This window comes from Cyprinodon tularosa, unplaced genomic scaffold (genome assembly GCF_016077235.1).
Source record: "Cyprinodon tularosa strain WSP-4 unplaced genomic scaffold, ASM1607723v1 ctg246, whole genome shotgun sequence".
Classification (NCBI taxonomy): Eukaryota; Metazoa; Chordata; class Actinopteri; order Cyprinodontiformes; family Cyprinodontidae; genus Cyprinodon; species Cyprinodon tularosa.
Window position 1 is genome coordinate 2318922 of NW_024038913.1, and position 17685 is coordinate 2336606.

The 17685-nt window shown below is 37.9% G+C and overlaps 2 protein-coding genes across 2 annotated transcripts; both read left to right on the forward strand.

Moving 5' to 3' along the window:
• The first annotated feature begins 211 nt into the window (after positions 1–211).
• On the forward strand, positions 212–7563 carry ubfd1 (ubiquitin family domain containing 1). The gene is made up of 7 exons (XM_038287898.1): positions 212–308; positions 2780–3052; positions 3145–3353; positions 3438–3503; positions 3597–3702; positions 3787–3869; positions 7092–7563. Exons 1-7 carry the CDS (start codon positions 293–295, stop codon positions 7200–7202), a joined length of 864 nt encoding a protein of 287 aa, XP_038143826.1. The 5' UTR covers positions 212–292; the 3' UTR covers positions 7203–7563.
• Positions 7564–14306: 6743 nt separating this feature from the next.
• rmi2 (RecQ mediated genome instability 2) lies at positions 14307–16909 on the forward strand. The gene is made up of 2 exons (XM_038287886.1): positions 14307–14703; positions 16590–16909. The coding sequence occupies exons 1-2, from the start codon at positions 14415–14417 to the stop codon at positions 16739–16741; spliced, it is 441 nt and encodes a 146-aa protein (XP_038143814.1). The 5' UTR covers positions 14307–14414; the 3' UTR covers positions 16742–16909.
• Positions 16910–17685: the final 776 nt, after the last annotated feature.

The following is a 17685-nucleotide window of genomic DNA, read 5'->3' on the forward strand; positions in this document are numbered from 1 at the left end:
ATATATGTGTTTTTAAATATTTCCAATGTATTTTTTGATACGCATGCGCTTTTTTGTCCTACCCGTTTTACGATTAAATGCCTACAAATTGCTTTAAATAAGTACAAGTCTGTGGGAAAATATTTAAAATATATTTTCACAATTTAATAGATATTTCTTAATCTGTGCCGTCCATTAAATTTATAAATGTGCCCAAAAAAAATCGATATTTTTCGCCTTGTGTTTCAGTGTCGGAGTCATCCTGCTTCCTGTTTCCTCTTTGCCACAAACCGACAGATTGTACACAATCATCATGGCGACGCAGGACGGTGGGTAGAGAGAACATTTAGCGAAAATACACGGAATATTTTCAGTCAAACTTTATTAAGTAGCAGTAAAATTCCACACGTCTTTAATGTAGTCTTTGACGTGTGCTTTGGTTAATATGCTGTGATGTAAATGTTCGTGTCTTTGCTACGTTGTTTTTTTTTTTTCGTAAAAATGTTGAGGAGATGGTACAGCTAGCCAGTGTTAATGATTGCTAACATCAGTTACGTTCATCTACATTTTAAGACAACTGTCGTTAAAGTTGGAAGCATTCGCAAGTTTTAGCTTTAAAGCTCTAAATTATCTTTATTAAATAAATACAGTATCAAGGATGGTTAACAAAAGTACCGGAGTGTAATAAGAAGCAGCAGCTAATTTAAAATTAACTGTTCGGGTTGTTTTGTTTAAAAAAAAAAATGTCTTCAGCTCTCCATCCGTTGTTTGTTTAGATTTTTTCTCCCTAATCTAATCTCTTTCCTGACATAAAAAAAACATTCTGTGGATTTTGAATAAAAAAGAGCGATAGAAAGTGCTAGAAAGTTCACCCAAATGTCCAGATTAGCATGAGGATTGGAGACTATGCACACCTCTACTGAAATGGAGACCATGTAATCTAGTAATACGTTTGTACTAAATGACAATTTAGAAAATATATTGAATGGAAAGTATAGGAATCATTAAATGATCATTTTAGGAGAAATTTAAAGTGTAAGGAAAATAATGAGAATTTTAACAGAACGTTTATAGTATTTTATTTGATTAAAGGCAGTAAACTATGCCTAGAATCAGCATCTGACCTGGAGGTCAGTGGTTCAGGTGAGTTAGTTAAGAAAAAAGTCAAAATAATAATAATGATAATAGTAGAAGAACTTTATTGACAATAGGCCCGTTAGCAACATTATCTGGGAGGGCCCCATACAAAGTACAACTCAGACGTCCTAGTCCACAATTGCGAATGGGGCCTACCAGGAGACAGTGACGGGGCCCCTAATAGGTCGGGGGCCCCTAAGCAACTGCAGTCTCTGCCTACCGATATTTACGCCATTGTATCTCTGCATTTAACCCATCTCCTTGGGGAGCAGTGGTCTGCCATTGTGCGGCATCCTGGAAGCAGTTTGACTTAGACAGATTTATTTTGTATACAAAAGTGTAAACAAAAATACATTTCGTTTAGAGCAGCTCTGGTTTGTGGTCAAATTGTTTTGCTCATGGACCCAAAGTGAAGGCTGCAGGGATCGATCCGGGTACTTGCAACCCTCTCAGAGTACAAGCGCACTGATCTAAACACCAGGCCAGCACTGGTGTTTAAATGTTGCTAAATAGTATAGCTGTATTCATTTTCAAATGCTTAACTACATTTTGAGAACAATATGCTTAACGTGTTTATAACGTTTTGTAAATATTGTAATGCTTCTGGTTGGTTTGTTAATTGGCTCTCAGGTATTTTTGCAGTTGTGGTCTTTCCATTCTGAGCTTTCTTATATAAAAAAAGAGGCGTTGCCACAGGACATTTCTTACCAACCTGGAGGCCACATCGACCTGCTTTAATGACTGATAATATCAAAAATTTTCTGAATCTTCCAAAATGCTACTCTTTTGTAGAATTCCCAGTTAATTGGGCGATATTTATGTACCACTCTCTTTGGTCTAGAAAGGCATTTTACCTCTTGTAATACAGGGTAATTTAGTACCTTACTTACAGCACATAGTAACTGCATTCGCTTATATTTTCTAATATAGATATAGATGGTGCTTGGAAAATAATTGCATTTGCAATCTAATTCAATTTTAGTCCTGTTACATTTAGCATGATTAAAACCTTAAATTTGTCACTCCAGCTCCTTAGGTAGCAGTAAAATGCTTAAAGTGGAATTTCAACTACGCAGAAAGGTCGAGAGAGTTGCAGTTACCATGCAGATCCGTGCATGCGAGTAGAAGTAAGCACTTTTTCACAAAAAGGTTGCACCAAAATCCAGCAACAATGGACTCCTTTAAAGCAACCTTTCAAAACTGAAAGCCTGCAGTGAAACGTCTACAAGCTTGGGGTTATTGTAGGGAAAAGATTGAAACAAAATCTTAATAGCAATATTGGTGGAAAAATAATCACATTTTGAATTTTTGGCAAAATTGTTAAGCCCTAGATAGTGATCAGATGTTTGGATTTGCAAATATTTTTTAGTTGGAGTTCAATGTTAATCACAAGAATTATATATATATTTATTTTATTTTTATTTTTTTTACCTTGTTTATAATTCCAGAAATTCCAAATATGTTCCAGTATTAGAATTATTCTACTAAGAAGAAAATGTTATTCTTAAAATTTGATCATAACACTATTTTTACTTTACATTAGTAATCTTTTTTTCCATTCTAAAGCACTAGTTGTCATTAATGTGTGCTATTCATTTGCATTTTAGAAAGGAAAGGCTATTTCTGAAACATTTCAATCAGTGTAAACCAAATGCTTTTGCAGGTAGTGAAGGAGCCATAATGGACACTGAGGCGAAGCCAAAAGAAGCTGAGACACTCGGTGAAACTGCTGAGAAGGCCGATGCAGACGCTACGTCTCAAACTGAGGCAGGGAATGCTACAACTCAGGACTCTAGTATTAGCAATGGCGACGACGCTGACGACAAGCAGGAGACGGTGGACTTGAAGATCATCTGGAACAAGAACAAATACGATCTGAAAATTCCTGTCGATAGCACCGGAGCCAAACTTAAAGAGAGGATCCACGCTCTCACTGGTAGGGGTTTACGATTCTTTAGATTACTTTTATAGGATTTGATAAAATAGATCCGGTTAGAAAAGAACTGAAGGAGCTATCTCTATTTTTAGGTCTTCCACCAGCAATGCAGAAAGTGATGTACAAAGGAATGCTTTCAGAGGACAAGACGCTACGTGACATTAAGGTTACAAACGGGTCAAAAATAATGGTGGTAGGATCAACAATAAATGATGTATTAGCTGTTAACACACCAAAAGAGGTCATTCAGCAGGAAGTTAAAGCAGAGGAAAACAAGAAAGAGCCTTTATGCAGGCAAAAGGTAAGATTTTTCTACAACACTTTAGAGTACTGTTAAATATCTCAAAAAAAAATCCTTGTGTTTAACCTACAAAATGTGTTTCAGCAACACAGGAAAGTACTGGACAAAGGTAAACCAGAGGATATAATGCCAGCTATCAAAGGAACAAAGGTGAGAGGCGATCTTAGCTACAGCTGTCCAGCATTTATTTCTTCTTCTAAATCAACTTTCGAGGCATTGACGGCTCATTTGTCGCACCAACAGGAGCGACTACCAACAGTGCCTTTATCTGGGATGTTTAACAAATCCGGAGGAAAAGTACGACTCACATTCAAACTGGAGCAAGATCAGCTGTGGATCGGAACAAAAGGTGAAGTCATGGTTTAACACTGAGGTCTCAGCAGCACAGAGATGCCGGATATGTTATGGATTCATAACCATTTCTCACTTTCAGAGAGAACAGAGAAAGTTCCAATGGGCTCCATTAAAAATGTAGTATCCGAACCCATCGAAGGCCATGAGGACTACCACATGATGGTAACTGCTATTCTTACTATACGTCAGATATTTGAAATTACTTATATAATGCCCAGAGCTAGCAGATGTGTATTTGTGGTATACTGCTCAGGAAGGTTTAGGAGTCACGTTGTTATATTTACTTAGAGAAAAGGGTGCAGATTAGTGCAGCTGGGCTGTATTTTATAAGACAAAGGTGAGCCTTAGGGGGTTTGTAGAACAAAGTGATTGGTTTATAATTTTTGGTCTTTTATAGAGAAGAGGGGTTTTTTGGGGGGTGGGGGGGTAGTGAGTCATATGATAAATAGTCATGTCAAAGACAAATATCTCATAGCTTTGCACATATGGAAATTATAAACCCCAGAATTTGTTTTATAAATCGCAGACAGGGCTCATTATGCTGTGACGACTCGGCTCAGAGCGAACCATGACGCCTCATATCTGTGCATGAATGACTGAGGATTTACTAAACTACCATAGTTCAGTTATCAGTTGCATTTGACTGAACACTTTAACAGTATAATTGATTATAACACGATTATTCCTCCTAAGTTTAACCATCTTTGGATATGTATGACAGTATCAGTGCAGTTCTATCACAGCCTGATCTAAATCATCACATGGTTGTTCTTCCAGTGCAGAAATATTGAATCATTTCATATTAGGGAACCAGAATAGTTCAGCTTTGTGTTTAAATGATTTGCTAGTGAAAAGAACAGCTTGTTTAGTGGGTCTGATTCAGTTTAGCGAAGTAAATGTAATTTTTTCCGTTTAATAATCTGGTTTAGACATTATACAGACTGTTGATCAGTGTCTGATCAGTGTCAGGATGCATGACGTAAGCAGCACAGTGTTTTTAAAGATGGAAGTTTACAACAGATGCTGCAAAGTCCCAATTCAGGGAAGGCTTTCCTTCAAAGGACCCCACCCACACAGACAAGGTCCTTCAAAGGCCGCAAAAACAATGACGACTGGAAGTGATCAGCTGTGAATTGGGACTGTCTGGCCGTCAGCAGCCGTCCCCACCCTCACCTCAGCATAACTTTGGTCTACTGGCAACCATGACAGCATAGATCTGCGCTCTCACCGATCACTTGAAGAGCTTTTCCACTGAAGCCCTGAACACACCCAATCCGATTTTGCATCTGATCCGAGAGAAAATCGTCTGCATCGAGAATGGGGCATTTAGCTCTCATTCAATGTCAATGGGTTTGATCACACCTTACACGAGTTTCTCCAAGGGGGCTTGTGTAGCTCTGACTATTTTAGTCAGACTCTCAGCCATTCAGCGGCAATTTTGTGGGGCTGACAGGAAGAGAGACGCAGTTACAAAGTAAAACACATCCACTTTGTTGGAAAATAAAAACTAAAATCTGTTAATAGCACGGAAACAGGTTTGGAGTCGCACAGTGCGTATATAGCAGGCGGGGCAGACTTGTGCAAAAACAATCAAAACTTTAAAAAAATTAAATAATTTACCCATGATGAGAGTTCAAGAGAACAGCAAATGGATAAAGTAGTGATAGTACAGGAAAGCCCAGCTTATCACGCTCTTTGGAAAAAAAAGTCAACAAACTTCAGGAGGACAGAAAACAGATATAGTAAAATAGTGATCCTCTTTGAGCCTCACAAAAAGCAGAGATCTCTCTCTGATAATCACCTCTCAATATATCAGTCAGCATATAAACCGCCCTGCAGCCTTTATTGCTACGTTTTCTTTTTCTTAAAGCATGGTTTCCATTATGTCTTTAATATAGGGGTATAAAAATTCTCTACCTTCATGTTTAAGAGATGCTGCGCAGACTCATAAAGTGGGAATTTTACTTTCTAGCTGCGGCGGTTGTTTTTTTGTTTTTAATTCTTTCTTTTTTTTTTGATGGGCCCAACTTTTCATAAGTCACTGTAGAATGTGGGAAATTGTTTACATGTATATGGGACAGAGACATAAGTGGAAAAAAAAAATCTGCACAGATCAGCTCGCCCTGCCTAGTCGGAGCTTCTCTATACACAGTCAGTGCGACATGGGAAAAAATGGGATCAGAGATTAAAAGTCCTACACAGCCAGTGTGACTTTAAATGATTAAATTACCACTAATATATCCTTTGTTTTGATCCCCTAAAGTCTGTGTCTTGACCATCTGATAGTACTGATGATTGATTTGACACACAATGACATTTCCTGTTATTTACTTGAAGACAGGAGACTTTAGGTGTGTGAAATTAGAACTTGAACCTAATTTAGGTGCAGCGTATATAATACAGACATTAGACGTGTGTTATTCAGCTACTATAAATATTTAGTAACATCAAAACAGAAAAGCTGTCACATGTGTAACGCACACATGGATGTGTGCAGGGTGCTTTCCAGCATTTCGTGCTGTAACACATCTTTTGTATTTTCTCCTCCAATTGTTTCAGGTTATCAGACTACTTGTTGTATCAAAGATAAATGACTATTTTATTTATTAGGAGGAAAAAAGCTCTCCAGACTACACACAGCAGGCCATGGTCTAAATAATCTAATTCAACAACAAATCAGAGGATAGTTCTGTCTGCAAAAGGTATCATTGCTTAATTAAGACATTGGTAGTCCAGTCAACTACAACCCTTTCTAGGACTTTCCAGTCAACAAACATTTTCTCCCAAGATCAGCATCTCAACAATTAGATCACTGCAGATCTAAGGACTAACTAACTGTCTGGAGACAAATACTTCTTCTCTGAATTTAAAAAAAATCCAAAAAAGATCTTAAAAAGGTCTTGGTGACTTTTCCATGCACATTGGACTTGTCTGGTGTGACTGGAGTGAGACTTAGGGAGTGTGTGCATCCTGTTATGATCATGTGGAGTAAAACTAATGCAGCATTTCAGAAAACAGAACATTGAGTTGACAGTCAAATGAGATAAGATGGTCTGGGGTTGCTTAACTGCTTCAGGACCTGGAGACTTTGCTGTAACTTATAAAACAATAAATTCTGTTCTGTACCAGAAAATCACAAAGGGATATGTCAGTCCATGGATCATTCTACAACTTGGATGTTTTGTTCTTTTTAGCACCACCATGTACTTATCTTGGGCCTGATAAGGACCCTGATTGACTGTAAACATACTGTGCTTTGTCACATTTTCCTTTAAAGTTTTTCTTCTCTTCCTCTGAAGACCGAAACAAAAGGTGTCATATGTCTTTGTATCCATCCCACACACACAACCAGTTAACTTACCGGTTTATCTTCCTCTTCTGCAGGCTTTTCAGTTGGGTCCAACGGAAGCGTCTCAGTATTGGGTTTACTGGGTGCCTGCACAGTTTGTTGATGCAATCAAAGACACAGTCCTTGGAAAATGGCAGTATTTCTAATGTGCCTCTTTTTGACAATACTGGAGAGGAAGAGCCGACGTAAAATCAAACTGGAGTCTAAAGCGAGGCTTGAGGAACTGATGGGAAGCTATTGGAAGGAAACTGACAGATGCCTGTGGACTAACCATCTTGTTTTTAGATTAAAAGTGCACTATGTGGCAGCATAAAATTTGTCAGCCCTGTTGATCAACATTTTCAGCAAATCCAAGGGAAAATAAAAAAAAAATGTACAGAAATTGCTAACACTTTTCTTCAGTTATTCTTAAAAAGGAAATAAAATTTATTTAATGAAATAAAACGATCATGAGTTATTTGACTCATTTACTTGTTTGTGAATTGTCTCTGTCTTTTTAACAGGGGAGAGCTACTGTTATTGAACAAAATAAAGATCTTATTGACATTTGATATGGAGCAGACGTTAACTTTTAAAATGATTCCTGTTTGGTTCAGTTGTTTAGATTAGCATCATTGCCTTTTTTTTAAAATAAAACATTCCAAATAAAAAGAGGAAAATGACTGAATTTCTGCTTGAACTACATACAGTACTTTTATTCCAGTTTTGTTATTTTTTTGAAAACCTCATTGAGAGAAGAGGAATCAAACTAGATTTAAAACCACAGTAGGAAAACAAGATTAGTTTAACTTGTTTCTCATCTTTTTATTAGAGAAATGCATTTATCAGGATTAAAGTATCAAACAAACCATTTAATAGTTTATTCTTTTAGTTTGGAATAACAGAGTGCAAAACAACCCAACATTTTCACCAGTCCTGGATTTTTTGTTAAATAAGATAAAAGGAAATGTGATTATGGTTTTATGTGTAAAGCTATTTATAAGAATTTATTGTAGGATCATAGTTATGTATTTTATTATATGCCTTTAAATAAATTTAACATTTGAAAAGTTAACTGAAAAATTTGAATAAAACTCAGATTTTTCCGTCATATATTAAAAGGGTTTTTTCTTTTAATAATTTTTTTTTCTGATTACTGTGGTTTACAGGTGATAAAAACCCGAAAATCAGCCTAATCAACAAAAACTATAAAAAAAAAAGTCAACATACAGATTTATAGTAAATGCGTTCAATACGTCTTTGCTGCTACTTTTGCTGAATCATAGTCAATGAGCACAGGTTGCCTTAATGGAAGCTTTCAATTCATCTGTATTATCATGAGCAGATAAAACTTTTTAATGATCCAAACATTACATGTGATAAACCTGACTCACTAACCATTTAAATTAACTACTTTCATTCATTTAAGACACAACTACTTCCATATTTGTATTATATTAAACTGTACTTACAATATTCACCTGATTTCAGGGATTTCTAGTTCAGGAGTTCCATCAGGCTTGTTTACTTCTTGTATTTATTTTTTATATATACAAAATCAATTTCATAATTCCAATTTTTTATTATATCTATGAATTAATTTTTTCCAATTTCTTTTTTACTGACAGCTGTTTGTTTTGTGTCTTTAAAAGAAGGGTATGTAAACTGTCAAGCACAATTATATATGCTAATGTCTATGTTATGTGTTTATGTCTAAGTAAGGTGTATATGTAAGGTTTGTATGTTAGAGGCTTATGTTAAATAATTAAAGTCCTTTCACCAAATTTTTACATACAACAGTGTTATGGGACAACGAAAATAAGTGAGGCTTTTGCAAGCTTAATAAAGTAATACAAAAAATGTATTTTGCCTAATTACTGCAAAGAAAAAGATGCAACACTACCCATAGATAGGCGAGCTAAGCTTGTTGGATCAGATACAAAAAGACTTAAGGCTCTCAAATGCTGTCCGTGTCTTCATACTGTGCTGTATGTAGAAATTTGGGGAAGGGAGGTTAATATTTTAACATATACACCTAACAGAGACATAAATAGCACTATTTGAACCCAATATGCCAGATCAGTTTTATGTATGTTGTATGCATAATCAGAAAAGCTTCAACTCACTTCAGCTGTTAGTCTCTTTATCCTCTTATTTTGAAGCACACTTTGATTTTCTAAAAAACAAAGCAGCATCAAGAGGATAACTTCCAGAACAGACCGTCAATGGTCAAAGTGACGTGTGTGCCGCACTTACACAAAACACATAAGGAAACTGACCATGTTTAACTTTAAACATCTATGTTTCTGAGAGCTTAAATATAAAAAATATATATATTTCCTGTCAAAAGCAGAGATGTTTTTCTGTAGCTATTTAATGTGACGGCTGGGCCTACGTGTTTGAACAGAGCAGCTGCATGCATGGCTTTATGTTAGAAACAGCCACTCTCAGATCCTAGGAGTCATGATATGCATTTGTTTTTCATGTATGTCAGCACAGAAAAGGTCTTTTCAGACAAATATATGGATGCAAATGGAAACAGTAGACGAGTTACAGCTTTTGAGAGACCTGCATACTCTGTTGCTACTGACAACCAGAACGCTTCCAGCATGCTTTATGAGAAAACGGTCTGATTCGGGATCAGAGGCGACATTGAGCAGGGCATTCTGCTGCTCTGATGACAGGGGAAAGGGGGTGAAAGGCCTATCCAGTCGTTCTTTTATAGCAAGTCATTATTCGGGAAGTACTTATTGAAACTATCAAGCAGGCTCCTGAGGAGGGGCAATCATTTGCTTGATAGTTTGAATGGTTATGTCATAACTCCATAAGTTCTCAACATTTCCCCCATCCACTCACACAGCCCACCACTCCAGCTTTCTCTTAAATACTGTGACCTTAGCGGACAGTTTCTTTGTTGAAGCCTAGTTACGGCCAACAGCAACTGGATTTGAGTAATAAAATGCTTGTTTTGAGACCAACTGCTCACTGTCCTTCCAATGTCCACTCGGAAGCTACATTATTTATTTGTTTCCCATAATGATTTGGTGACCCCAGAAATCATCTCACGACCTCAACTGGGGCCTGGACCCTTAGGTTGAGAATTGATGGTCTAATTGGCGCTATAGGGATAAAGACTGATATATATTTAAGAAACTCATATTATAACTACCTTAAAATATATTCAGATGGTTCTAAGAATTTAAAAGGATATGTGGGAATAGGAATATATAGATACCAGAGTTTAAAATTTATATTTCTAAAAGAATATCAGATCAACTATCTGTTTTCAAAGCAGAAATGGTGGTAATTATACTAAGCTTACAGTGGGTAGAGGAGGATAGACCAGACAGGGAGAAGGAAATGATAGAAAATATTTAGTATTAGAAATCCAGCACAGTCTATTTAGATTATATATGGGGGCATTGACATTTTGTTATGTTGGGTTTCAGCACATGAAGGTGTAAAAGGCAATGAAAAAGCAGATATGTTAGCAAAAAGGGGCTTTAGAGGGAACAATTATGATTACAATTCCTTTTGGGAAAGGGGAAGGTAAATCACTTATTCAGAGTAAATAAATGGAAAAATGGCAAGAGAGATGGAACGAAGATAATAAAGGGAGAGGATTATATAAGGTACAAAAATCAGTATTAAATAGAATCATTAATGAAAGAAACAGAAGGGAGGAAGTAATAACGTTAAGATTAAGAGTGGATATTTATATTCAATAGGGATAAAAATTAATAATAAATGTGAAGGATGTGGAGAAAAAGAAAATGTAGAACATGTACAGGTGCTGGTCATAAAATTAGAATATCATGAAAAAGTAGATTGATTTCAGTAATTCCATTTAAAAAGTGAAACTTGTATATTATATTCATACATTACATACAAACTCATATATTTCAGATGTTTATTTTGTTTAATTTTGATGATTACAAATGACAACAAATGAAAATCTCAAATTCATCATATCAGAAAATTAGAATATTACTGAAGACCAATAAAAACAAAGGATTTATAGAAATGTTGGCCAACTGAAAAGTATGAACATGAAAAGTATGAGCATGTACAGCACTCAGTATTTAGTTGGGCCTCCTTTGGCCTGTATTACTGCAGCAATGCGGCGTGGCATGGAGTCGATCAGTCTGTGGCACTGCTCAGGTGTTATGATAGCCCAGGTTGCTCTAATAGTGGCTTTTAGCTCTTCTGAATTGTTGGGTCTGGTGTATTGCATCTTCTTCTTCACAATACCCCATAGATTTTCTATGGGGTTAAGGTCAGGAGAGTTTGCTGGCCAATTAAGAACAGGGATACCATGGTCCTTCAACCAGGTACTGGTAGCTTTGGCACTGTGTGCAGGTGCCAAGTCCTGTTGGAAAATGAAATCTGCATCTCCAAAAAGTTGGTCAGCTGCAGGAAGCATGAAGTGCTCTAAAACTTCCTGGTATGTGGCTGCGTTGACCCTGGACCTCAGAAAACACAATGGACCAACACCAGCAGATGACATGGCACCCCAAACCATCACTGACTGTGGAAACTTTACACTGGACTTCAAGCAACGTGGATGAAGTGCCTCTCTTCTTTTCCTCCAGACTCTGGGACCTTGATTTCCAAAGGAAATGCAAAATTTACTTTCATCAGAGAACATGACTTTGGACCACTCACCAGCAGTCCAGTCCTGTTTCTCTTTAGCCCAGGCAAGACGCTTCTGACGCTGTCTGTGGTTCAAGAGTGGCTTGACACAAGGAATGCGACAGCAGAAACCCATGTCTTTCATACGTCTGTGTGTGGTGGTTCTTGAAGCACTCACTCCAGCTGCAGTCCACTCTTTGTGAATCTCCCCCACATTTTTGAATGGGTTTTGTTTCACAATCCTCTCCAGGGTGCGGTTATCTCTCTTGCTTGTACACTTTTTTCGACCACATCTTTTCCTTCCCTTCGCCTCTCTATTAATGTGCTTGGACACTGAGCTCTGTGAACAGCCAGCCTCTTTAGCGATGACCTTTTGTGTCTTGCCCTCCTTGTGCAAGGTGTCGATGGTCGTCTTTTGGACAACTGTCAAGTCAGCAGTCTTCCCCATGATTGTGTAGCCTATAGAACTAGACTGAAAGACCATTTAAAGGCTTTTGCAGGTGGTTTGAGTTAATTAGCTGATTAGAGTGTGGCACCAGGGGCCATCAATTTTGAACCTTTTCACAATATTCTAATTTTCTGATATGATGAATTTGAGATTTTCATTTGTTGTCATTTGTAATCATCAAAATTAAACAAAATAAACATCTGAAATATATGAGTTTGTACAAACCGGATTCCAAAAAAGTTGGGACACTAAACAAATTGTGAATAAAAACTGAATGCAATGATGTGAAGATGGCAAATATCCATATTTTATTCGTAATAGAACAAAGATGACAGCTCAAAAGTTTAATCTGAGTAAATGTAACATTTTCAAGGAAAAATATGTTGATTCAAAATTTCCCAGTGTCTACAGATCCCAAAAAAGTTGGGACAAGTAGCAATAAGTGGCTGGGAAAAGGATATTGAACAAATAAGGAACAGCTGGAAGACAAACTAACACTAATCAGGTCAATTGACAACAGGACTGGGTATAAAAAGAGCCTCTCAGAGTGTCAGTGTCTCTCTGAAGCCAAGATGGTAAGAGGATCACCTATTCCACCATTGCTGCGCAGAAAGATAGTGCAGCAATACCAGAATGGTGTTGCCCAGCGTAAAATAGCAAAGACTTTTAAGTTATCATCATCAACCGTGCATAACATCATCAAAAGATTCAGAGAATCTGGAACAATCGCTGTGCGTAAGGGTCAAGGCCGTAAAACTTTACTTGATGCTCGTGATCTCCGGGCCCTTAAACGTCACTGCACCTCAAACAGGAATGCTACTGTCAAGGAAATAACAGAATGGGCTCAGGAATACTTCCAGAAAGCATTGTCAGTGAACACAATCCGCCGTGCCTTCCGCCGTTGCCAGCTGAAACTCTACAGTGCAAAGAGGAAGCCATTTCTAAGCAAGCTCCACAAGCTCAGGCGTTTGCACTGGGCCAGGGATCATTTAAAATGGAGTGAGGCAAAATGGAAGACTGTTCTGTGGTCAGATGAGTCATGATTTTAAGTTCTTTATGGAACACTGGGACGCCGTGTCATCCGGACCAGAGAGGACAAGGATAACCCAAGCTGTTATCAACGCTCTGTTCAGAAACCTGCATCACTGATGGTATGGGGTTGCATGAGTGCTTGTGGCATGGGCAGCTTGCATGTCTGGAAAGGCATCATAAATGCAGAGACCTATGTTCAGGTTCTAGAACAACATATGCTTCCATCTAGACGTCATCTGTTTCAGGGAAGACCCTGCATTTTTCAACAAGATAATGCCAGACCACATTCTGCAGCAATCACAACATCATGGCTACGTAGGAGAAGGATCCGGGTCCTGAAATGGCCAGCCTGCAGTCCAGATCTTTCACCTATAGAGAACATTTGGCGCATCATAAAGAGGAAGGTGCAACAAAGAAGGCCCAAGACGATTGAACAGTTAGAGGCCTGTATTAGACATGAATGGGAGAGCATTCCTATTTCTAAACTTGAGAAACTGGTCTCCTCTGTCCCCAGACGTCTGTTGAGTGTTGTTAGAAGAAGGGGGGATGCCACACAGTGGTAAAAATGGCCTTGTCCCAACTTTTTTGGAATTTGTTGACGCCATGAAATTTGGAAATAACATATTCTTCCCTTAAAATGATACATTCTCTCAGTTTCAACTTTTGATCTGTGATTTGTGTTCTATTCTGAATAAAATATTTGTTTTTGACACCTCCACATAATTGCATTCAGTTTTTATTCACAATTTGTTTAGTGTCCCAACTTTTTTGGAATCCGGTTTGTATGTAATGTATCAATATAATATACAAGTTTCACTTTTTAAATGGAATTACTGAAATCAATCTACTTTTTCATGATATTCTAATTTTATGACCAGCACCTGTACTGATGAACTGTTAAACTTATGTACATGAAACGGAGAAATTAAGAAGGATGGTTGGAAGAACAGGCAAAGAATGGCATTTTAAAGGAATATTGGAAAATGAAGGAAATATAAAGGATATTCACATATTAAGGAAAGCATTAATTATTTATCTACATAATACAAAAAAAATAAAGAATTTGATGTAAAGTAATGTTGCTACACACTCGTGTACAGTAGATGGCGGTATGCACATTAGAGTTGCTTGCGATGCGCCATAATAGAAAAGAAGAAGAAGAACAAGCAGCAGAGGAAGAAGAAGAAGGTTTGTCGCGCCGTCAGACTTCAAATGAAAACCTTTTGGCTTGAGCCGCTCCTCCTGAAGACCCCCTCATTTCTCCGAAATGTCCAAACTGGAGCAAAGCCACTGTGATGGAAAACGTCCCCCGCCGGTTAAAGTCCTGTCCGGTCAGCTAAGAGCGGCGGGGATCCGGGGGGCCGCTGACAGCGGGGAGGGATACCTGATCAGAGCGGGCAAGGGTCGCACTCTGCGGGTGTCTCTCGTGTGGATGCAGGGCACCGTGCTGGAGGTCCAGCTGTACAGTAACACGGTTCTGCTGATGGACGAGACGGGGACCTTCATGGTCCAGGGCGTTAACAGCATTCCCAAAGGGAAACCATGTTTGCTCCCAGGTAATGATGACCTGATCCTGGTTATATGCAGGGGCGGAACTAGATTGGGTGCCATGGCCACCCTTAGCCAATCATTGGCCCCCCCTACCATTTTTTCCCTATAATACAGACAGTGGCAGCAGTAATACTCTGAAGGAGAAACTTATTAAACATTTACATTTTTCATATACTAACAACTTCTTGACAACAGAAACACTGGTTAATTATGCACATCGATATACAAACATTAAAGATGATAGAAACATAATCCATGCTCTTTTCAGAACAAAATTTGTAATTTTGGGGGGTAAATATAAAATGATGTGCCTCTGCAAGTCATCTAAGAGTCTTCAGTGAAATCATAGAGAAATAACTACTTTAATAATAACATAAAAATTCATTAAATGTGGATATTTGTAGATTCAAATATCATTTTTTTGCAGAATGATTATTCATTAAAGTAGGTAATGACAATGTAAAATATGTTTGCCCCAGAAAGAATTTTTTTCCAATATACCTTTTATTTACACAAAGGATAAAGGATAGTTTATCTTTATTTAGAAAATATGGATGTTGTGGTGATTCCTGTTGGAACAGTGTAGATTCCCCCTGAGGTTCTGGTGCCTTTCGGCCCCCCCTCAATGTACATTGGTTATTGACTGGCCAACCCTATTATGATTTTCTGGCTCCGCCTCTGATTGTATGATGTGGTACATTTGGTTAAACAAGAGCAGCACGTAACTTAAGAAAGAAATCGACCTAAAATGGGGTACATAATTAATTTATTTGCTTATATGCCACCTTTTTTTGTAAAAATTAAATTGTCTATTTGAAAATAAACATGTTTTAATGTCGTTTTAGCGAATCACTCCGACATAGATTAGTCTTTACTGTTTACATCCGAAGTAGAGAGAAACAGACAGAGAAAATCTGGAAGAGTAAGGAGGCAAACAAATCTAAGCAGTTTGAGATGCAGAAATCTCCCTCAGTGGTGATTGAGCGAGCAGTGTTGGTCCATTATATTTATCCTGTCAGCAAAACCATCTACCTGGAAGCTGTGTAATAATTTAAATTCTGCTGACAGCAGGGCTGCCAACGTTTCACCAAACCTTGGAGTGAGAGTTTTGAAATAGTTTGGACAGGAAACCCTTGACACAGTTAGATTAAAAGGCTTTGAGGACAGGTGCAGCTATAGGTTGGAGGTTTTCAGAGGATTTAACTGAAATATATTTTCATATTTGCGCAGAACTGCTTTTGGTTGATCATAAAGCCAGCCGTATGTTCGGAAAAGTAGCTTGAGGCAAAGAAAAGGCTAGAGAATGGGAAAATGCTAATTTCAACAAAAGTTGCTGGTTATCGAGGTATTGCAGCCTGCGGCGGTAAAGATGAAGGAATTTGCCATATATATATATGATAGTCATGGATACTTGTTGATGGCATTAAAATTATTTCTAAGAGCATTAAAAAGCATTAAATTAGTCATCCCTGTATAAACCCTGCTATTCTTACCAGAGGCGTAGCCAGAACATTTTTATAAGGGTGGCCAGGCAATAACCAATATACATTGAAGGGTGGCCGAAAGCGGATCGGCACCAGAACCTTAGGGTCAATCTATGCTGATCCAACAGGAAAATGATCAACCACAACTTCCATATTTTCCAAATAAAGACAAACTATACTTTCTTACAGCCTTTTGCTAACAAATAGACGCATACATTTAAACATCCATCTAGATAAAAGTCCCTGTGGATAAAGTTCTTTCAGGTTTGAGTTCTGGGTTGAACATCTTTTTGTTAGAGAGTCAGCAAATGTGTAACACGTGATCAACACAACCAAAAGCTGCATCTGTTTCTGTACATTAAAGCTTCTTCCAGTGATTCCATTTTAACCAGCTGATGCTGTTGCAGGTAAATATGTAATGGTGATGGGCGTCATCCAGGCCGTTTCCCCGGAGCCAGTTATCCGCGCTGTGAAGATGGCAGACCTCTCAGAGTTTGCTGCACTCCACAGGAAAATGTGGAAGTTGGAGGTGGAGGAGCTGCAGCAGATACTGGCATGAATCCTGGGCTGATTATGTGGACTTCTGACGTACAACTACGGGTACAGAGCAACTTAGAAGTTCCCACATCTCCAATGTTCTGTATCAAGTTTGTAAATATTTTTATTGGAAGGGATGTATATTTAAACTTCATAAAACTGTTTTCAAATAAAAGATAAAAGTATTTTATTTGTTGGGTGCCTTTCATACCAGTAACACTATAAATAAAAAGAGAACTTGTTTTGTAACATTCCAACCTGTTATTGTTGATCAATGTTAGATGATGAATCTGCACAAAATTGAGAAAATAAATGTATTTTAAAAAAAAGCTGAACTTGACATGTTCATATGTATCCACCCTCCTACTCTAAAGCCCTAAGAGTTTGGATACAACCAAACTTTAGAGGAGTTATACAATTAATAAAGTCCAGCAGTATGAAAGTCACATCTGTCAGATTAAACCTGCCTTTTCTAATAGGCCCCAAAGGCTGCAAAACATCTAAGCATGAAGCATCACAGACAAGACCAAGGAGCTTTTTCAAATGCCAGCAAGTTTTTGCCATCCTCCAGAATGGCAAAATAAAAATCACAAACCAGACAGGGGGGGGCATTAACCAGAGAGGCACAGACCAAAGAGATCCACTGCAGTATCTGGCCACATAAGCTGGGCTTTATGGAAGAGTGACAATGAAAAAAAAAAAAAATCTAATTCTTGGTGCTAAAGTTGTATCTATGAGAACGCTTGGAGGATAGTGCTATAGTTAGGTGAGATTAAAATGCATCTTCTCAGCAATTAAGGGAGATCTCTGTCCTGATCCAGTTATTACCAAGGAAGAAAAGAAAACATGGAGGAGGCAAAATCATGCTGGGTTGTGCTTCATCAGCAGGAACTGCTGGAAAATACAGATATTGTGAAGCAATCTCCCCAGTTTAGACTGTCTGGATCAGCTCTGAAATCCACACCT